Source organism: Embiotoca jacksoni, unplaced genomic scaffold, assembly GCF_022577435.1.
Source record: "Embiotoca jacksoni isolate LCO1_2020_lvr unplaced genomic scaffold, fEmbJac1.0.p SCAF_9, whole genome shotgun sequence".
Classification (NCBI taxonomy): Eukaryota; Metazoa; Chordata; class Actinopteri; family Embiotocidae; genus Embiotoca; species Embiotoca jacksoni.
In genome coordinates, this window is record NW_027185447.1 from 8,112,952 (window position 1) to 8,136,264 (window position 23,313).

At 40.3% G+C, this 23,313-nt stretch overlaps 2 protein-coding genes across 5 annotated transcripts in view; one reads left to right on the top strand and one right to left on the bottom strand.

The window, feature by feature from the left end:
• cntn3a.1 (contactin 3a, tandem duplicate 1) overlaps positions 1-23,313 on the bottom strand; it is a 285,629-nt gene that overhangs the window by 164,368 nt on the left and 97,948 nt on the right. The window lies entirely within an intron of this gene.
• The window catches only part of cntn3a.2 (contactin 3a, tandem duplicate 2), a 35,337-nt gene continuing 30,362 nt past the window's right edge, over positions 18,339-23,313 (top strand). For all 4 annotated transcript variants that reach the window (XM_069140387.1, XM_069140389.1, XM_069140388.1 and 1 more), the window contains exons 1-3: positions 18,339-18,795; positions 21,439-21,576; positions 22,332-22,467. In XM_069140387.1, coding sequence (XP_068996488.1) covers positions 21,522-21,576; positions 22,332-22,467 — 191 coding nt within the window. In that variant the 5' untranslated portion in view covers positions 18,339-18,795; positions 21,439-21,521. The remainder of the gene's footprint in view (positions 18,796-21,438; positions 21,577-22,331; positions 22,468-23,313) is intronic.

Below are 23,313 nucleotides of genomic sequence, written 5' to 3' on the forward strand. Positions count from 1 at the left end.
CTGAATTCGCACACCTCTCTGCAGGTTCCAGGACCAACACAAAACAGAGTTTGCAGTGATCCAGTGACAAAGCTGCAGGAGGTGACCACACATAGAGAGGATGTTTACCTCATAGTCTGGCAACTGGGACATGCTGTCACAGGCAACAAGGCGATGCGCTGTAGATGTCAGAAGTTATTTCTGTACTTCTGTCTCAATGTGAGTGTTTGTCCTGAAAGAGGGAGCTTAACAGTGAGAGCACTGTTCAAAGGCAAGAGCCCAGATGAATGCTGTGAAGAGCATTACAAGTGCCAACAAACCATGTTCCTCACTCACGAGGCGGAATGCAACGTATCGTCAATTGGATTTGCCCAAAAAGCTCCTGAAAGTGCAGCGCAGGGGGTGGATGCAGGCTGAGGGCAGCATACGTGACCGCCCTCAAAGCCAGATCATCCCGCTCTTCATGTGCTCAGACGGGGCAAAGTTATTTGTGCCCCCTGTGTGAGGCGTTGATTTCACCGAACATTTGTCGGCGGGAGCGGTCACGACCTTTGCTCTTGGTAGTTAGGGACCGACGGAGCTAAGGGGCAGAAAGCCAGACACCATGGAAACAAGAATGCTGGTATCTATCCTGGAAAAATGTACTGAGAATGTTTAAGACATCTCCACTGAGTAAAATCCTATTCCCTTCACTTGTGAAAGTTTGATGCTTAACGAAGCTTTCAACAAATGTGTAAAAAGGCACCCAAGGATGTACCGGCTGAAGACGCAATTGTTTTCTGGCGTAAGTCCCTCTATTTTAAACCACAGTGTTTAGCGGGGGCGAGTTCCTGTGTCAGTGACTCCTGTAAATATTTCACGAGCATTCCAAAAGTGGACTGGCTGTCCTCGGAGCAGAGCAATAAATTCCCTCCACCAAATACACACGGTGATGCTTCAGCTTCTCTTTTCATGGTCATCTTGTGATCAAAGCCAACCAAGCATCATTAAATTATTGAGCGAGAGAGTTTGGAGGGTATGTCCTTTTACGGCCCAAAAGCAGGGGAGTCACAACACAAACTAACACTCACAGCAGTAAAGACCATGGGAACGACACATCAGAACCACCTGCCATTCTTTATCAAAAGTAAAAATTCTCCTTTAGATTCTGTTCATTCATTTGTTTTCTACAATGGGCTGTGTGCGGATCGTGGCTGGGCACTGTGGTAATGGATACTGGACCAAATCCAGTTTGCGCAGAAAAACATTTGAGCATGTAAATATCAATTATGACCCTATGTTTTCTGACAGCTGGTATCTTCATTCTCAAGAGCACATTCAGCAGCACGCAGACTTCTTAATTTATTAATGTGTGCGGTATTCTCAGATTATCACCTTAAACGGTATAAACTGTTAATCCACATGGCTGCTTTCTTTGAGACAAATGATATGTAAAATATGTGAATACTGTGCTTCTCTGGAAATGTAAACAGAATTTCTTTCTCAGATCCCTTCTTTTCTGCAGGAGTGGGACTTATTTTACAGCTCTTTCCATTAACATTAAAGCACTCCCTGCATTTTGTTTCCCTCAGCCCACTGATTGTTTGTAGTGTTTTGTGAATGATATGTCTGTTAAATTGTAGTGTGTAATTCAGAATATATTAGTTTACATTTTGTTGTTGTTCCTAGAGAGCTTTGCGCATTCCATAATTTAGCATTTCATGCCTGTTTCCAACATAAATTCTACGCAGTGATGAAAAACCTTTAATTTCACAATGCTAAGCAGCTTACTGCTGGTCTTATTTCATGAGTCGATTTTAGTCTTGACTCTCACACTTTCTAACTAAAGGAATCTCCAACTGTGTCGGCCTCATCAACAAAGTCTCAACACAGAAATCAATTCCGAGTGAAAACAACAAACGCACACATTAAACCCCCTGAAAGGCGTCTGGAAGCGACAGAAGAGCAAAGCTATTTGCAATCAGGTTTACTCAGCCACTAAATTAGATTATTAGGTTATGTTATATTCTTTCATGCAGTGGCTTCGTGTTGATAGCATAATTTAGTTGGATATAAGTGAGTGGCACAGAGTTTTACTCTTCCCAGCGCGCCGCTGATTAAGTGGCTGAGAAATTCACCCCCTGCCTCGTAAGGCTCTTACTTTGCACTAGCTGCCCCTAATGGATAACAATGAGCCGCTCAGATGCTGACAGCAGCTAAATATATTAAGTTCTGTCACAACACATTTGGCAGCATTTTAAATCCTCCCAAAGCATTAAACAACAACAGATTGTTTGATAAATATACACTCCTGCCAATATTCCAAAATAATGCATTATCATATAATAGTGAGTCCATTTAATGTCTATATTATGGAGTTATGGAGGTGTCTTTGTCAGTTTTCTAGTTCTGGAAAGCCAGGGTTTGACCTACTACTGCAACGAGCTCCAATTATACAATTACAAGGGTTGCTGAGAAGCAATGATCTTTTGTTTTTCTCTGAAAGGCAGATTAGATAGGTGGAGACAGCATGCCTAGCATGTCACAACATATGCTGGATATACATGTCCCTGGTTGATTGTGCGTACAACCTCTGAAAAGGCCGGAGGAGGATGATTTATTGGGGCCCCCGTTGCAGTTTTGTTCTCTCATTGTTGCATTTGGGGAGCTATTTGCTTTGAAAGTTCTGTTTTCCATCTCACAGTGTCAACCATGATGACATTTCCCGTGTGTCAGTTTGTATTCAATCGCTGGCTTCATAAGAAGTGCACTCAGACAAACCACTCGCCATATGACAGTTAGAATTTATCATCCTTTCTGTGTCTAATAAACTGGAAAATGCTGGTGAGCCATGGACGTGGAATTCACATATGTAGGGAACCCTTTAGTCACAACAACCTGCCTTAAAGTTTCCTAGAAAAAAGGATTTACATTTTACAGTGAATAAGGCACAGCCAGAAATTGCTGAGTGTTTCATCCTGTAGTATGGCAATGACTGACGACCAACAGAGGATGAATTGAAAACAATTTTAAATCAACAAGTTGTTTGTCGTCAATTTTTTTCACTTCCAGCATCTCACATGTGAGGAGTTGCATACGCAGGTTTCTCTTTGACATAAAAGACAGTGAACTGACAGGCTTTGAGTTTTGGACAATTAGCTGGACGAACATAACACTTGAACGCATCCGTTTGCATTCAGCGAAAACTGTGGTGGGCACAGCGACTGCCCATCACTGATTTCTGATTTCAAGGGTGAAACCTTGAAGTCTTGTTTTGTTTGATTGACAAATATTATTTTAAAAGGATAAAACAATCAAATTTACAAATTTGGGCAGGTTGACCACCAAAGTTTTGTCAATTTGCATGCAAATTTGATTTCAAGATGAAAATCTGCATCCTCGCCTGAGTCTGCAGAATATAACGCTGTGTGAAGTTAGCAAGCGTTTAACTGAACACCTGAGGCTGATTGGAATTCTGTTCTTAGTCTTCAAGGTATCCAGTCATGAAGTTTTAGACTTCAGAAAAGTTTGTCTTATGAGGCACCAAAATCAAAATGTATTCTTTGGAAAATGTTGTCATCGAAAGCTTTAGTACCATTTAGTCGGTGTTACAGTCATAAATTCACGTTGGTCAACACTAATAATTTATTCTGGACCAAAGAGAATATCAAAGAGAGAGGGAGCTTACATCAAAGACAGCACAGGGTGTTTTTCAAGGATGAAATTAAAAGCTGACCCTGTTCTCATCTAGCAACTTGCTCTACTGTAAATTAATTTATAAAAAGCTTGGCCCACACATCACCACAGGGAGTGAGGATTCCCCAATTACCACATTTCAGTCAAGTTGGGTCATACAAAGAGAGCGACTCGACCCATTTCGCTATAGCTGCAGAGTTCTGAATAGGCCGGTTTCACAGGACTGAGCGTGGCCAATTCTCTGGGCAACTCACACCGGTACTCCTCTTCACTCTCTGAGTGGCCAGACGGAGCAACAGAGACAGAGCGATGTAATCTTACTACAAGCAATTTACACATGCAAAGACTTCCAACTTTCGAAAGATGTATAAAGAAAGTGAGCAAGTGCGTTTAACATGAACGCCAAGCAGAATCACCCATCTTTACATTCATCACATCAGCTGTGAGAGAAGCCACACCACCCACACAAATCTACATAACTATCAAAGAGAACGCTAACTCTACTGATAAGGAAATGTATATCAATAAAGTCCCCTCCCATGTGGGATAAGAATAAAGCACATATAAATCACCAGAACATGACAATGTTTATTGTCAAACAACCAAGATAAATACTATTATCAAAACTTCATCAAGACTTTTCTGGCTTTCTGATATCACTCACAGTAGGAGTTTGCACTTTGACTCCAATAACCTGCGTGGCTAGACAACAGAATAGTTCAAGACTGTTTTGTGTCTGAGCTCCATGAAGATCATACAGCTGAAAAGTCTTTTTTTACCTGTGAGCAGCCTCGGATTTCAGCAGATAAATAACACGTTCAGGAGCTTGTAGTGGTTTGATATAGATTGCAACTGTATGCCGACGTCATGCTCATAAAACGCCTTAATGACATTGCTGAAAGTCTCTTTTTGCAACAACAACAAAATGCCGGGCATTAGGCAGTTTATATTTTGTTAACAACTCACCCACAGAGAAAAGCAACTGGAGGGGATGAGCAGAGTCTTTCGAGGATTCGCCTTCAGTCCCCTGCAGGAGAGGCTCCTCTTGTTCACAATTTAACCGGGATCAGAACTTTTAGTCCGCATAATTTAGGTGCTGACGTTATGAGGCAAACGTGAATCTCTCTCTCTCTCTCACAAGTTAGTCGCGCACTTTTTTTTTCTACCTCAGCCGCCCATCGTGTGAAACTCTTTGAGTGACGGCTAAAACTACGGAGTCACCAACCGCAACTATGACTCAAGTCTCCACAAGGTCGTCTCTCTATTTTAGAAGCAACAAGAGGTCAAAGGACAGGCACCAACTCTGTGTGTGTGTGTGGAATGACTGCTGTCATGTACTATAACCGGCGTGTCTTTGAGTTAAATATGTGCGTACACAAAACGTGGGGAAATATTTCAGTCCGCGTGCGCGCGCGTCTACGGAACGTCAATCAATTGGGACAAAGACGCGCGCGAGGGGCGTCATCACCTATTTCACGCCTGTGCGTACTGTACCTGCGCACAGGCTACTTCTAATATGCATCGGAGCCTCCAGTTACATCTGTTATTGGTGATTTTAAAGTACAATCACTGTTCATTCATGCACGTAATTGCCCTTTCCACATATCTGAAGAAGATGAATGGCTACTGAGTGGACTTTCTTTTTCCCATGCTGATATATATCTATCATTTAGCTGCTGGAATTTAAAGTTCCTGGAGAATAATGTAGTTATAATTGCAATGGACAAGTGCTGCTTATATTCTGCTCTCAGGTTGTGCAGACCATTGAAGGTGAAAAACACAACTGCCATTGTTTGCACAGTACCTATTAGTCCGCACCCATTGGAGTTCACGCAGTACTTCAGTTGCAAAGAGCCATTTCAGCTCGAGGAGTAAATAAATACTATTAGCACATACAATGGTTGAAAAATGTGTTGTGTATCTTACTGCGTGAGAGTTGAAACATCCAGTCATCTGAAGCACTTTTTTATAGGAATGTGAAGTGTGGATAGGTGGAGCATTCTTGGAGATGAGTACAAACAAACAACATGTCACACTTTGTTCAGGTGTTTTTCTCAACACAATTGTAAAAAAATGTCCAGACGATTTATATGTCATTATTCAAATTCAGAGCATTTGAACATAGTGACAGCTTTAATTATCTGTAGACTAGACTAAGACATAACACCACATGTAGAAGGGCTTTCAAGAGAGCTGAAATATCAACCCTAAATTGATCAGTCAGTTAACTGAAAATGAATCAGCAACAATTCAGACCATCTATCAATCACTTTAAAGGAATACCAAAACATCTTGTTACACGCCTTTGATTTCAATCACATGAGATCAAAGTGCATGGCATGTCAATTAAACTTTCTTCAAGATTAGACAAATCAAACATAACCTTTTGTATTTAAAAGTAACTTATTTTTCCATGCACATGTTAAAAACACATTAGTCTCACAAAGCTTTGTTAATTATACTGTGTAGTGTATGGATAAGTGGATCCACACTGTGTAATCAAAGGATCAAATCATATAGTAAAGGCTCATCTCTCACCTATAAACACTTGTGTAAAAATAGCTTTCTGTTGACAAACACTCTTAGTTGTGCGATATAGTTGAGATTTGAATTTAGAGGGCTGACTTGGCAATTAAGGTTCGGCTTGTGTTCTTGTGTCAAGGACCTGCAATACAACTGCACATACAGTTTTGACTGGAGGACAAATATTTCCTTCTGTTTAATAATCCTAAAAAACTTTGATGCTTTTTATGAATTGAAAATACACTAAAACGCATACATTTCCATTAACAAGATGGCATACCATAAAATAAAGCTCTTCACTGCCAAGTTGTCCGTGCCATGCTCTGTTCCCACAAGGGCCAAACATAATTGTTTGAGCTATAGAGTAGAAGCTTACGTTCCAATTACCACTCGAACCATCACTGAGTCGTGAACTTTGACATCATCCCCCGTTGAGGGAGAGACCAGAGCACTACCAGGAGCTCACACATGTCCACCCATTAAGAGGCCATTGTGCTGCACTGACCTGTAATCTTGACCTTGAGTTGTGTTTCTCTCTCTGACTCGAAGCACTTCACTGCTGATAAGTGAGATCTGTCGATTCCTGCTCATGTTTGAGTCTCGGTATGTATTAGCAGAGGTATGGAAATACAATGTCTACCTAAATTGAAAATTCTTTATTCAAGTGTTGAATCTGACACCTCACAGCAATTTATTCGTATCAATACAGGCCCAATGGTAGTTCACTGACCTTTGTCTTATGTTTTTAAGCCACAGAGCAAAAAAAAAAAAAGGCTGAATAAATTCCACAGAGGACATGGTGCAAGATGTAGTTGCCATGGTAATGGATGTATAGTTTATTGGCAGCCTTTCCTCCTGTGGTGTAACAATGCCCCCTAGTGATATCTTAGATGGCTGTGCACACCAGGGAAGCAGGAACACAATCTGGAAATAGTATTTTCACAGCCTTTGTTTGGTCAATTCAGAAAGCTTTGAAATAATTTAAGTTGAATTATAATTTTAGGAGCAACTAGGGATAAATTTAGATTTTAAGGAAGATGGCTTGTGCTCTATTACAGTGTAAGTCACATGCAGTGAGTGGACTTAATTTGAGCATCAAACCTAACTTCTACCTGCTGCAGAAAAACAACTGCTTCTCCCTGTGGTTATCCTTTGATAAACATGAATGCGAGTTTAGATGGGTTAAGCAAGAAGTATTCTATTGTACTTCTGCTTCATTGGTCTGTCATGGATATATATATTAGAGTTGCGCACCAGAGTGTCTACGTCCTCTTCCCTTTTCATTGCAATTGTCCGTGTAGTCATTGTAATATTCGCATAGAATATACTGATGAGATGTGTTGATAACAGTTACAGTAATGACATGGCTACAACTATTCCTATTGGTTGAGGACCTATGCTTAACTGTGGTTGGTCCAGAGTGTATATACAGATGCAGTGTGTGAATTTCGCCTTCCTGCCAACACAGCTTGCTGTATGTCACCGGTTTGTAAATAAAGTTCAGAGATAGTTACATAGTCGTCCAGGGTCAATTCATGTACATATTGTACAAAACTAAACAATTATTTTCGTGTCTGGACTGTGTACGAAACATAAAAGGGATTTTATTTTGGAATGAATGCAGGAAGTCGCAGCGTCTGGCCGTAACTTCAGTTGTTTACTCAAATTAACTCTGGACAATAAAGTTATATTTGTTAACTGAATACTTGATAGCAGCATAAATTCAGCACACAAAAAAAACTTCTGGGAGGACAAACACACTGTTATCCATTATGAATAATATGTACTCACAGAAATGGCACCAGTATGTTCAGGGATAAAAAAAAAAAATTAAAAAAAAAAAATTAAAAAAAATGGACTACAGGTGTTTTTGATGGTGCATACTTGGCTCGCTTATCCCGCCAGGCATTTACTACTGTTTCCGTCAGATTTGATTTTCGAAGCTCTGATCCTGTTCTCGTTGTGGCATTTTGGAGCCAGGACAACATTTGTGTAAAGGTCATGTAATGGGACTAGCTGCCGATGGAGCGCAACACGTTGGGCAAAACCGGAAATGGATAAGCGCCACGCGAAGGGCTGCCTGGGTGATGTAGTGTATGTTCGCTCATCAAGAATTGCCAAGCTAAACTTATATGGAGAGGACGGAGAAGAGCCTACTGGTGAGTACATCGTTATAAAGTTATAAATAGTAAACATCACTAAAATGAACTAGAAATATAGTAAGTAAATAACTTCTTGGTTGAAATCTTTAGCAAACTTTCTTGTCCAAAATGCATTTTAATTTGACTCCACCCTTAGGATAATTTTTTTAGTAGGGTAAATGAGTCTGTAGGTGAGGAATATACGGAGTTTTAATGGTTAGAGGGATGCTTTGGGGGGTTGTGTCGTTTTAAAACATTTTTGATAGTGTTTGAAAATAGTTGGACACTTACTATTGGCATCGTTTGTGTGCTGTAATGATGTTACATAATTGTGGCTGAATTATATACTAAACGCAACAAAGTACCCTTTACGTTTTGTGCAGATGAAGTTTAAATAATAGCTCACATAACTAACCAAAATTTCAGTCGTCTTCAATGCTGCCATCTGCTTCTGATTGTCCTCCTGCCCCTGCAAGGCTATCATTCAAACTATGAATACAGCAGAGCTTCATGGTATGTCAGCAGCACAAGCTGAACTCTTGCACATTGTGTTAAATCATCCTATTGTGAACTTCTTCGGGTTGTATTTATTACACTGACCAAAGGATGTCGGGGATCTTTCTGTGTGTCCATTCCTTTCAGTGTGGTTTTCATTACCTGCCTGCCTATGAGTATAGGTATAGCCCTTTAAGAGCTGTCGCTTCTACCTAATAGCGACAGCTCTGAAAGGGCTGTGCCTTTGCGATATAGAACTCAGGTGTTCTCGGGTGCAGCATCTGATTCAACTAAACTCTTTAGGAGTCAGATTGATAAAAGAGAGCTGCAACGGAGGACAAGGATGTGGAAAGAAAAGACGATGGCACTGTGCAGAGCAATACTTTTTTCTGAAGAAGAACGTTTCAAAGAATACACGACTCGTCTCGTATGTGAGAAAAATCATACTGTATGTGATTATAATGAGCGCTTTTATTGTGTAGACTACACCAAAAACATCAAGCCCCGTTCAAAAATGCTGTTGTATTGGCAATGGATTATCTCATATTAACTGCCCAACAAGATAACAGCCTTGCGATGGGTGTTAAATGGAGATGGACTGGGAATAGCTGTTGACTGATAAGTGCAATCAAAGCTAGCTGCGTTCATTTATTGACTCAAGACCCAGTGGTGGGAATCTATGCAAGAATGTGTGTAATATTGCAGTAGAATATGAAGAGTTACATCATCACCACTTAACAGTATTACAGGCAGCTCGCTAGACTATTGGTGCCCAGGGGAAAAAAATTAAATTTAAATGTTAAATGACTTTAATACAAGTGCACATTGGGAATATGAAACTAAGGGTTGCATTTATGCTTTGTTACGTCGTTCTGTTCTGGATTTGCGTGTGTTTGTGCGAGTGTGTGTTTTATATATTTAGGGGACAAAAAGCCAGTCTTCATGATTTAAATCATTACAATTTTAGTTTAATGACATGGTTTGTGGTGAGGATGAGGTTAGGTTTAAGCTCGGGTGAAGGTTTGAGTTAGGCTCGTAGTGGTTATGGTTAGGTCACTGTAAGGCAATTTAATGCCGTCTGGAGTGATGGAAACAGAACCGTGTGAACTGCTTTAGATCTAAAACCATTTACAAGAACTGCCCTGAGTGTTACAGAATTAAATATTAGTTATCGAGACAGAAATGTGTAAATATCCAACAAATGTAGAGCACTGGGATTACTTGTACATTTAAATCAACATTTCATATCTGAGAAATATTATTGAAAATGCCAAATTATTCCAGTTTAGTTTGGTTTGCTTTAGTATATATTTAGAGGGTAATAGTGAGGAAAAACCTCTACAGGATATTCTGTATGTGGTACTATTGTAAATGAAAGCAGTACATGATAATGACACAATCCAAGCCACGAGTAGTTTTACAGTGCAGCAAAGTTTTATCTTCATACAGTTGTTATATAGATTTTCTGTTTTTTGTACACTCTTAGGTCAGCATGTTGACCATTAAGGGATCATTTATGTTAATCATTCAGTTTGAATAATTCATGAGTTTGACATCCTGATGCTAAGCTAGGCAAAGGCATCGGAAAACAGATGTGTTCACGCCAAACCAGCTAATGATCCTCCATACAAATCAGAGAGCCAAGCAGATCCGCTGCTGTTCACGGGGGCCTTAATGATAAAACTTTGCCTTTTTCGCTCTATTTCTGCATCATTTGTCACCAAAAAATGTGCAAGTAAACAGTTGAGAACTGCAGAGTAGTCACTTGTTACCAGCTGTTTGAGGTTAATTGTGTTTGTGCATTTTCTTGAGCGGGCTGAAGAGACTGTTTTGTGTGCTGCAGGTTGTGTGTCGATGTTAGTGTCTAATTGCAACTATCTTTTAAGTTCAGCTAAGGTCATTTTTGTATTTATTTCGAGTTAATATGCTTGCTGCTTTTAATGTATACTAAATGCAATAGATCGTTGTGTCATTGACAAGCAGAGAATGAAAACATTCATTAGGAAGAGACTATTGAAAATCCATAAAACAGTCTGGACCTTAGACCAATACATATCTGAATCCCGACCCCCTAGCATAGATCTTCTCATCAAACACTTAAAAGCAATGCATAAAAACAAATGCCAGTAACATTTGGGTGTATGTTAGCGGAACATCCATGATGTGTGTTTATATGTAGGAGATTTCTCAAGGGAAGAAAGTTATGGGATATATCCCACTTGGGTTTCATTATACTGCATGGTTCCCATACATATGAGCCTCTAATGCTCTCAAAATGAAAGCAAACACAACTCCCAACTGCGTCGTTTTCTCGTGAAGCAGGCAAACAATTCATTTAAGGAGGTATCCTACAGGGCCAGGCAGCACTTGTTGGGTTAAGCAAGTTGGGCGAAGCTGTAAAATTGTTCTACTAATGATGCAGAAAGGTTTTTAATATCCTTTACTTCATTTAAATAAGCAGTGACCCTTGTCATGGTTTTCAAAAATATTTCCATAGATGCATGTACGTTGATATTAAACAATAAATATTGATAAGTTAGTTTGCTTGGTACATTTCCTGTATATATCTAGTCTCCAGAAACACAAGAAGAGCCTAAAATCATGTGCGATTGTGTGGATTTTGCAGCTTTTTATAAATTGACAATCACACGTGAATTATAGGCTGACTGTGTGCGTTCAGTAGCTTCATTGATTGCGGATGCCAGACAACCCTAATGTTGCACGGCAAATTTTCATGCTGAAAACAGCATATCACATGTATGCACACACACACATAAGATGAGTGAATGGAAAGCTGGTGAAATGAGAGCTAAAATATTTATAGGTAATGAATATTCAGCTGACAGCACTTTTATGTCATTCCCCCACAACAGTTTTACAGATTTCAATATTTATAGCTGCTTAAATAAAGGGAACTGCGATACAACCTAAACATTGGGTATGTATACATAAATATTAACACCCAATACATAACGCTTGCCAGTCTTTATGGATACAAAGAGTTGGCTAAAAGCTTGATGTAAATCTGTACGTCTCAATCATGATGTCAAATAAAGTACGTGACTATGAGAGCAACACAGACTCCCTGTCTGAAAATTCACAACACAGAGCAAGTTGTTTCTTTTAACAGTCTCCTCTTCCCACCCTTTACCGCACTTAACACCTCCCCTCCCCCCCTTCTCCTGACTGAAACGAAAGCATTAAAACAATTTTGATTCGGTTATCACTTTATGTGTCGCCATTGGCAAAATTTATATCCAAAATCAGCTGCACTGGAAATGTCTGTTCAGACTGGCATGAGGACGTGGGCAGTAATGTCTGCTGCCACCTGCTCTTCTCACAATGTTTTCTGCTCAGCAGTGCAGGGCTTCAGGCGGTAAGTCTAATTCTGTCTGCACTGCGAGTTTAGGATTTAGGGACCTTTTACCAGAGCCGTAAAGGCACCTAGAGATGATGATGTCAGTGCAATTTAATCTTTTCAAAACTTCAAGGCTGGCCTAGGCAGAGATACTGACCACCAACAAACTAATGGAAGATACTCTGCTGGGTTGATTCCTGGCATTAGGTGAGAAGTGTAGGCTATTAAAACCACACACTATCAACTGCAAGGTGTCTGTTGTTACAGACCACAAACACTGTTAAAGGACCCTTGAATAAGGCTATAAACTCCAAATTACTGCAAGGGTAATGTACCGCTTAAGAGACTTTCTGGCCTCTTTGTGCCTCTTTAAATTCCCTTATGTTGATTTGAAAATTCAAATTTTCAGATTGCTGCTACAGTACAGCTGGCACATTCTGCTGGTTGGTATTCAATGTAGAAATGACTCACTTGTGTGAAGTTGCCTTTTTAGCAGGTGTCACTGCTAAAATTTGTGGTGCATCAGTCCCACTGTAAAACTGTATAAATGCAGTAAAGGGAGCGTCTCAATAAACTTATTTCACACAGGCTTCAGCAAAGAGCACCAGTGGTCACAAGTAGACCCTTACCAACACAGACTGAAAAACACTCAACAGGACAGTTGCTTGATAGCACTACAAACTATAGTCTCTGAATGACCATCGAGCTGAAACACCACCACTGACCATTATGAGCTTCACCAAATTTGTCTTTTGTTTGTTGCCTGTTGTGTGTTAACAGAAAAAAGATGTTTTATTTGGAGCTGATACTGGACCGTGACATTTTTAAATACAATTCAGTATAAATAGTTATTACAGTAAGTGATGTGTGTTACCCTGATGGAGCTGATGTTAAATAGTAGAGATATTGTCAGAGCTGGTCAATTAGGATCAATATTATTTTCAATAAACTGTTTTGCTTTGTGTTGCTGCTTTTCAGATTTTATTTTTTTTATGTTTATGAATGTATTTCCTTCAATATGCATTTCCACAGGTACACAGACGTATTGATGCATTGCATTTCCCTGCTGAACTTACTGGATTCACCTCAGGTCGGACCTCACAAGTTGGTTTCTAATTGCAGGTCTCCTCTGCAGCCAAGTAAATTTCTCATTGACCAAAAGGAGGATTTATCTCGGAGTGGATCTCTCCTTTTAGTAGCCCCCAGCAAGGCCTCCTAATCAGCAGCAATAGAGAGTGAATTCTTCATCCTCCCACAGCCATGGAACCGCAGTATGCAATAAAAGGTATGCTGGCCCATTAGTCTTCTTTGCAAGGCTGTTGAAAGGAGTTTAGTTAATGAGCAAGAGGTTAAAAAAAGAAACAGGGAAAACTTCCTCAGTTAGTTGATTTGAGAGAAAAAGAGAGAATCTCTTATTGTGCATTATGCTTTTAATGTGAAGTGCACAAAACACCACACAATTTAGATTGACAACTGTGTAGGTGAGAAATGTTTTTATATTCAAATGTATTATTTAGCAGGGGTATGAAAAAAGCAGGATTTACTGTATGATTTTGCTAAAATAATTTCAACAAATCTGAAGGCTCACAGGTTTACTATTATTTGCAACAATAGTAGTTAAAATTTTCATGAAGTAATAAAGTAAGTTATGTAGTGTTTCTTCCAGTCCTGACAAACTGAAAAATTGTCAAATTATAATCCATTTACAAGTAACAAATTGCCTTCCATTTCTACCTCTGTGTGTGTGTGTGTGTGTGTGTGTGTGTGTGTGTGTGTGTGTGTGTGTGTGTGTGTGTGTGTGTGTGTCTTCCATAGAAGAACCTCCACTTCCCAGTCTTCAAAATCATGCGTTTTTCCCCACACAGCCTGAAGAATTTCTGTCAGGTGTGCAGTCAGGATTTGAGCAATGTTCTGTGATCAAGAAACATCATAATTAACATCTTAAATCCCATTTGAAGTGTGTGCGCTAGAGATTTCCTCACCTACTTTGAGGGAAATTGCTGTGTTTCGCTGTCTGTTAACCAACCTGCAGAGTGAGCAAATTAAGCGGTGATGTTTTCGCCTGCAAAACTGGGTTAAACATGGGGGTCGCTGCATTGTGCGATAAGCGCACATCTTGCAACCGTTTGCTCTTTTCTTTATGCTCTCCCAAAATTAGACAAGACAGAAGTAATACAGGAGCATTTACTGTAAGTCCTCTGAATGGTTGAGAAATAAGACCTAATGACTTTTGCAGCTTAACATGTGCATCCAAGACACAATGCTCATTGCCACCGTACACACACATACCACAAGTACACACACACACACACACTCACACAGATGCACTCACACACACAGAAAGCAGTAATACCTTTAGGGGCTTGCTATTAAGATGGTTAATCCGTGGGCCTCGAGAGAAGCAGGATAAAATATTCCTCGAGGAAGCTTTTCACAACAAGCTCTGAGGATCAAGTGCATGAATAAATTACAGACATAATTAAAGGAAATGTCAAATGGCTGCTGTATGGAGCATTATTAACAATGTTCTTGCCATGTTAAAGAAACCTGGGCCCAAAATGAGGACGATCAATGCAGGTTTAATGGGGTACCTGTTAGACTGGGGGACTACAGGGCCTACGATACTTACACAGTGAGGCCCAGCATTGACCTGTGTGTTTGTTAATGTTCAAAACGGTAACGTGATTATGGTGGTAAAGATGAGCGGTTGGTGCTTGTGTCTGAGAGAGAGAGAGACAGTCAGAGTAATGAAGGGAAGTTGTTTACCTGAGAGAGTGGAAGAGTCTGACTAGAAGGAGGAGCAGAGAATTGGAAGAGAAAGCAGTTTCTCTTGAGTCTTGTCATGGGAAATACATCTTTTCACAATGAACCAAAGCTGTCAGCGGATGCTTATCAAAAACAGTGAAACGTCAGCCCTCTGCAGCTCAGGACCAGAGCAACCCAATTTCTTTCAGTTGGTGAATGCAGCCTTGAATTATGGTCACGTCAAGTAAGTTTTCTTCGTACAACCCAAAATCACACATTTCTCTCAGAGGGCTTTATAACCTTTACAATGTACAACACCCACTTTTCATCCTCAGACCTGGAAGCATCAGACTTGTGATAGCTGATGTTTACATAGAGTGCAGAGAAAAAGCAGTTTTAGAGTTAGTAGCAAAGGCAGCTGGGAATTAACTTGTTCTTTAGCGCCATTGAACTAGATTGAAGATTCAATGCAATAAGTGCTTCAGCTTTTGAATATTGTATTTTGTACCAGGGGTGATCTCTGTTTTATTGTATTTTATTATATTTAATGAATATATGCAAATGAGATTGTGACATGAATGTGTGTGTGTGTGTGTGTGTGTGTGTGTGTGTGTGTGTGTGTGTGTGTGTGTGTGTGTGTGTGCGTGTGAGAATTTCAGGAAATTAGGTTTTCTTTTTACTAGAATTCACTGCTCTTATACTTAATATGACAATGGCAGTGAACTTGAAACTAATAGAACCAATGACAATATGAAGTAAAAATATAGAATAAAAAGTAAATATACATGTTTAAGAGTCAGGCAAAAAGTGAAAGTATTTGGTATACTGTGGATCAATCAATAGGGCTCAGCCTCTCCTTTTGTGTCCTTCTCTCCCCTGTGTGCATGTTGTTTTTGTTTTTCCCTTTATTTTGTGTGTTTGTCCTTTCTCCCTCAGTTATGAATGGTGTGCTTGAGTGTGTTTGTGGAGTCTGTCCTCCCTCCAGGTCTTTTGGGTGGAGAGGACGTTGTGTGGCTCAGGTCTTATGTGTCTAGCAGTGCCTGGAAGTTCCCCAACGTTCTCTGGCATCCATGTTCGTCTTACACTGTAAGTTTACATATGTTATCCTCATTGTCCGTACTGTGACTTGACATGAGCTCAGGTGACACATCAAACACCTTTTAATAGATTCAACTGCAGGTTACCTGCTCCGTTACATTTCCATGACAACCAGGTGCTATTTCTGCACTGTGAGTAGCACACACGTTCCGTTATACCCACACCACTTCAGTCTCATCCAGTCAGAAACTAGTTTTGAGGGATGTCACTCAGCCTCTATGCCCCGGCTGCACACAAAGAAAAAGCCACATTCACATATTTTTGAGTCATTTTAACACCCCACTCTGGAGCTCGATGTTTGCAGCCACTCACAGGTCATTATATTGGTTTTCTGGTACATGTATACTTGAGTCCTAATGGCTCTCACCAACCCACCCACCCCCATATTCTATCTGGCAGCCACCCCTACCTCCATAAACTTGTCCAAGTCCCGCCAATTTTATGCTGCCTATACAGTGTGAAATGAAGGCTTGTTGAATTAAACAAACAACTGGGCAAGAAAGTCAAACCAAGGCAAACCACACCCAATTTTCTCAGTGGTTTGTTTGGGGACTTTGTGCACATGGGTGGTAAGACATCTATTGATGCTGCCTCAAAAATGATCCATAGAAAGATTAAAAAAAAAAAAAAAAGGTTAAGTGATAGATAGTTAACATAATAAAACGGCATCTTTTTAAGGGCTTTGAATATTTTGAGTCAAGTCGGTTTATTTACACAGCCAAAATCCCAAAATTGCCCCAAAGGGCTTTTATTCAGCATCTTCTATGTAGACCCTTGATTTGTAAATGTAAAAGCTCCACCCAGGAAAAAAAAAAAAAATGGAGCAAACTCAAAAAGGCCAACAGAGAAGTTATTCCTCTTATGTTATGCAGCATTGCGTACAGCATAGACCAAAATAGCAAAATAGCCGATCACTGTTGATGACTAAGTCACATATTCTCTTTTCAGGGAGTCTCTGATGTATTATACTGTACTTACATTGATATTAATTAAACAGTAATATTGTGTTTACCCTACTTTTTTTATTTTTTTTATTCATCAACTTTCTTGCTGAGAGTCAAGTAAAAAGACTGATAGCTCTCGTGTTAATTCTATGAAAATGGAGCCTCTGGCCTTTTATCTTAGTTTGGCACAAACACTGATCTGGCAACTTTAAAGCTCACTAATTTGGACTTTGTTATCACCTGCAGAAAAACTGTAAAAATTACAAGTCGCTGTTTCCACCTGGCTTATGGTGACAACAGTGCTGTGACCTCCTGGCTGTAGCTGAAATCATTTATTTTAGAGTGAAAGTTTCAGATTATTTGCATTTGAAATAATGTCACGAGATTTTTATTCTAACGTTGCTATGGATCCTGATTTGTGCATAGAAAAAAGTGACGTTACCGTTTTCTGAGCCCCTTCCCTTTCAAATCAGTAAGAAGAACTGCGACATAAATCTCTCCAATACTGTTTCAACTGTGACATGTGTTCAAGACCTTATCGCTCATAGTAAGAGATTTATTAGAAGAAATAGGGTTTTTTGAGCCTGTGAAATAATATGTTTGATGTTAATTGACATGAAAACAGTCTCCTATAGAATTTAACAATGCTAAAGATTATTCTAACTTTGCATCTAAGAAATTATATTTTCTTCTTTCACTTCCATACACAGTCACTGTTGCTTCGAGTGGGAATTAAACAGCTTTCTATAGATCTCATTCTGACCGGGTTAGTAGAGCACTTTTAAGATCTGTCATTGAACATTTCTTGTGAAAGCAGTACCTCTTATATTTGATGTACACAGGCCTGTACATTTTTACATTTTAATCAAAGAGCCAGATCTTTTCTGATATTGTGCTGATGATTTAGCTCATTCAAGCATGTGGGTGCTTTAACTTCAGAAATCCTGCACACCTGAATTAGCTCCAGTTTACAACTTGGAGACTAATGAGTCAATTGTTGTTACACTTCATGATGTGGGATTGAATTAAAGTAATATTCTGACTGTTTTGGTCATAGACATGCAGTCCTGGCTGACTGTGCACCATTCTTTTGTAATCATCGGCTACATGTGGGCCAGGAAGAACTGACCAAAGATATCTTCATGTTTATAGAAATGAACTTTTGGCAGACAAACAACTAAAAAGAAAATAGAATTGTATCGTGCTCACTATAGTAGGCGGTGATAACCGTGGTTGGCTCCTAGTTTGGAAGCACTATCCCGGTGTGACGCATGGGGGCGCAGTTCTCCGCCAGGTGCGTCTTCCTCCCTCCCGCACCTTCCCATCCCAGCGCTGCTGCTTCTGGCCGCTCCGTCGCCTCCTCGCCGCCGTGCAGCCCACTCCTTCCTCGCAGGGAGAGCTGACTTGATGCGCATAATAAATCATCTCTGCAAGATTCCTTTTCAAGCCCAATTTCAGACCTACACCGCGTGTTGGATTTGAAAGCATAAACACCAGGCGAGAGTCGAGCCTCGTAACTGGGAATGTTGCAAATGTGATTCAGCACAGCAAACAACGTGGGTGTTGTGTGCGTGCGCGTGTATGGTTTTATTTTTTATTTTTTTGTGGGGGGAGTGGAGGAGAAGGGGAAGAGCAGCGATATGAAACGCGTGTGTTTATGGCTCCTGCGTTACCCGTTATCTGTGACTGACCACCGGCTCAATTTCACCTGTGTGAACGACCTTGCAATTGTGACCGAAATTTTCCTAACGAGGTTTCCATGGAGGATCAGCCTGCCGTTTTTTCCGTGAGGGCTAAATTTGGTTCCTACTGGTGTCAAGATATTTCAGGATAAGAGGTGAGACTAAATATATATTTATATATACATGCATATATATATATTTATATACATACAGCGCATGGGCGCTTTGCAATTGTTAACGTGCTCATATCAGCTAAAATATTCACACTGAAATGTATTTGCTTAAATATTTGTGCACTCTATCAGGCTCACGTCGGCCTGTCTTGCTGGTCTGAACTGGCCCATCAATTCTTAAAGCCATGTATTTGATAATGATTGTTTGTTTTAGACTGGAGCAACGTGACGTGCCCTACCAACTGCAGCCAATTCCTCCACACTGATATCTGATTTTGGAGAGGCATGCAGCTAGATACAGGCACTTTCTTTTCTAGGGAGTTGTTTTGTGTCTCAACCATGCGTTTCTTTGTCAAAGTGATGTAGGGATGCAGTCAAACACATACTGGTGTTTTAGTCACTGCCTGCTCCTTTGGTTCCTACCTGATGTGATGCCACACTGCAGCCTGGCACCTCACCCTCTGATAGCCAACCCACAGGCCAAGACCAATATATTTTAGGGGTTTAATCTGTCTTGGGTGGACTTGCACGAGTGGTGCTTTACATTACATTACAGTGGGTGATGAAAGAGAAACCAAACATGTATTCATGTGTCATCAAGAACGCTCTTTTCCAAAAGTGTTTTAAGGCAAAAAAATATCTTCAGTGAACCTTGAGCAGTATCTCAGCGCTGATGGGCTTTACGTCCCCTGACATACAGTGAGTGAAAAAGGTGCAGACACACACGTACACACTTCATTTCTACTGTGCAACATTCAGCAATTCAGTAATTGCATACTTGTATGATACAATGTCAACTGGAATATCTGTGATGAATGCAGCTCAGGCCTTCAAACTATAAGTACACTGCCACTCTTTCAGCTGGGCAATTTGTTCAAGCAGCGTGTTACTTGGATGCAGGCGGAGTGTGATGGAGGTGGTAGATATCATGTTTATACTTTTTTTTTTTAATTGTTGTTCGTGTCAGTTAACTCTGTGGTTTGTTGGCTTTGGAAGATGCCCTCTTTGATTAAGAGTGATTCACACAGTCACCACGCTTCATCACCGTCATTGCTGAAAGTGCGTGTGTGTGCGCCTTTGGGCTTGTATCTGTGTGTGTATGTGCATGTGCGTGAACAATACTATGTGAACATATGTTACACTGACATAATGCTGTAACTCAGTAGTTTGCATATATGAATGATTTATTAGATCTGTGTGGAAAGAAAAGCAGCACATGGCCTCAGCTGTCACATGGAGCCATCCCCGACAAAACCCAATTACAAATGCAAACCATAATATGCAAAGTCGACAGTAGTGTAATACCCACTGTACCTTTCACACACACACACACACACACACACACACACACACACACACACACCAATCCTCAGTCCTGAGGTGGCAGCAGTTTGTACACTCTGGGCCTATGACTGAGGTATGGCATGCAGGACTCTTCTCCAGAGGTACCGTACCAATCCAATTTTGCAGACTTTGGAGGAAGAAAAAGGGCCGAGCAAACATGAAAGGTTGAGAAGAAAATCCTGGCTGAGACCCCATGTGTCTGATTTGACATCCAGGCAGCTGACAAACAATTAGACCCTCCATAAGTAGCGCTCTGAACCAGGCTCGCCTCGGGATTAGGCCATAAATGAGCCGCACATCATGGCTTATGTCTTCTAAATGGAAAGTGAGTGTATGTGTGTGTGTGTGTGGAGGCTGGCTGGCTGTTATATGTGTTTTACATTGTGAGAGAGCAAGTTTGGTGCGTAGGTGTGTGTGTGGGTTGTGTGACATTTAGCAGATTGATGTTATTATCTGTCCCTGCCCTTAATATATCTTGAACACCTCTTGAAGAAATTTGTATTGTGTGTGTGTGGGGGGGTGGGGCATGCCTTCATGGGCATGCCTTCATGCAGGTGTAGACTGATGTACACAAATCTGCATATACTCTGCATACTCTGTATGTGTGTGTGACTGCTCACTTTACTGCTGTGTTATTGTCGGTTCTCCGTTGTGTATATGTTTGACATTTCATAATTGCATCATTACTCGCTCAGTCTCCTCCTGCAAGAAGCGGGAGCATCGCAATTTGCAACACATGCTACAAGCAGACAGACTCTTGCCCTTGATTATGGACCTGGGTGGAATGGCTTCCTGATCAGGCTGTCTTGATTCACCCCAGCATGTGGGAAGACACATGCTGCTGTGGGTGAATCTAATTGATTGGATGGCACCCAATTCCCAGGTCCAAGTCTCCTCAGACAGCAGAGTGAATCCGTCCAAGTAAAGGATGAGCTTAGGCGTCGGTCGCTCCCCTAATAGATTGGCATGGATTTCCTCCCATATGCCTGTGGTATCACCCTCAGACATCTCTGGGTGTAAGTTGCCCACACCACAGGGCACAAAGTGACATTGCCTGGATCTTCGCTGATATGAAATGTGAGAATGGACACAAGAAAGGAAAAACATCCAGAAGCAAACTGCGCTTCCAAATTTTTTTTCTAAATATATTTTCTCTTCCAGACATTCTAACACTTCCTCTGTCTTCTTGTGATAGATGATTAAAAGGTTTGATATTAAAAGAAGGATAAAAAATATTTTTATTTTATTTGGTATTTTACCACCAAAATCCCCTATCAACAGGTCAAGCTCCTCTCTCCCAGAGAACATAAGTGCCATTTCAAAGCGTATTGGATGAAAGTCTCATTTACCCTTGGCTGCCAAAGATGACGTTGCCATGGAAACAGCTTCTACTGTTATCAATCATCGACTGTCTGACAGGTAAACCATCTTTTTATATGGGGTAATGATTTTTTTTCACGCTTGGACATTTACAGTTGCGGAATGATGTGTGAAGAGACAAAAATCATGTCCGAGGTGAGAGGACAGCCCTGGTTTAAAGGAACACTCCTCAGTATTGACTTCCATTCACAGCAGAAACACAATACTCTCAATCTTCTTCTTCATTTCACTGTGATTGCAACCTGGAGAGACATTCTCCTTTTCTTTTACACAGTTTTCCTTGACATTTAGTAGAAAATGTAACACAAAACCAGAGCAAAAGGCTTTCCCTTCTATTAAAGAAACATTCTTTTCATAATGTTTATACTCACAGAAGCAGGCAACAATAATTGCTTCTCTAATGTGCAACAGATTGCCTGTAAATGTTTGAAAAATTACAGTTTTTCTGTTGAATCATATGAAAATATAATTATCTTTTACTGCTGGAACGACAGTTCCTCTATTTTAACGTGATATAATCGGTATCCAGATACAGTGCTGCATTCTCAGGTGTCCATTATATTCAGTTTATTTGTTTGACAGAATATGAACTCTGCAACACCTCTAGATCATATGAGAAATATTGAATCCCTTTCTGTGTTTGGTTATGTCCAGACTCCTTTTTTTGAGCAATCCTCCCTTTGACACTGTGTAAACTATTTCCACCAGAAAAGCAGTGAATAATGGAGGCCTACTGCTATCAAAATGGCCCTTTTTCTGTCTCCAAACTCAGGCTGTGACTGTTTCTCTGACAGATTGTCTGGACAGTGGATCATTCCATGGTCCAAGATGGAGGATGGAGCCAGGTGACTTGTTCATTCCTGTCGACTCCATAGAAGAAGAAGCTACTCTGACCTGTGACGCTAAAGGAACACCGTCTCCTCAGTACAGGTAAGGACACGTTCAAATTAATGTGTAAGCATTAAGGTTTGATAATTAAAATGATAAAAAAAAAAAAAAATTACAAATCAATAATCGCATAATCTGTCTGAATAGTGGGTTATAAAAACTTACTGCACAAAAGTGTAGATTAGTAAGTGTATAATTATCACCATTTATCATGTTTTGAATGAACATAGAGGGACTCGGCAACTCATTTGCACTTTCTCTCTTTCCACTTTCATCACTGAAAGTGTTTTCAGAGCTGTCACCATCATAAAAAGACTTTGTTTAATGTAAATCAGTGGGATCAATGGAGGCAACCTAAGTGATGTACTTCTTTTAAAAAATAGGGATATTGTTGGCAATATATATATATATATATATGTATATATGCTTGCAGGTTCTGCCTTCAGAATACTGTAAACAAAGGAAAAGGAGGCTGCTTACTCTTCTATTTATTTCCTCCAAATTAGACCGTAATGGATAGAAACACTCTAAGCTGTGGTGTCATTTTGGCTCTACTAATTCATATTGACTCGCACACCACCAATCTGCCTCTAGTCTCACCAGATAGTATCTTAGGGACATGCGTGTAGCATCTTAATGATCGTCTCCTCTTATAAAACGCCATGAGACCAATGCAGGTTGCTAGACACCAGTTGGGTTCCAGCAGGCATTGATTATAAGTGTTTTAGGATTTCAACGTTGGAATTACGGCAGCACAGCCAGCGCAGATGAGCTGAATGATAGCATTGTGGAGTGCGTATACTCATTATTTCAGGCTTTTCACATTCCCCACCTAAGACCAGGTATTTCCATGTACTGATTAAAGGCGAAGATGAGCATGTTTAACGT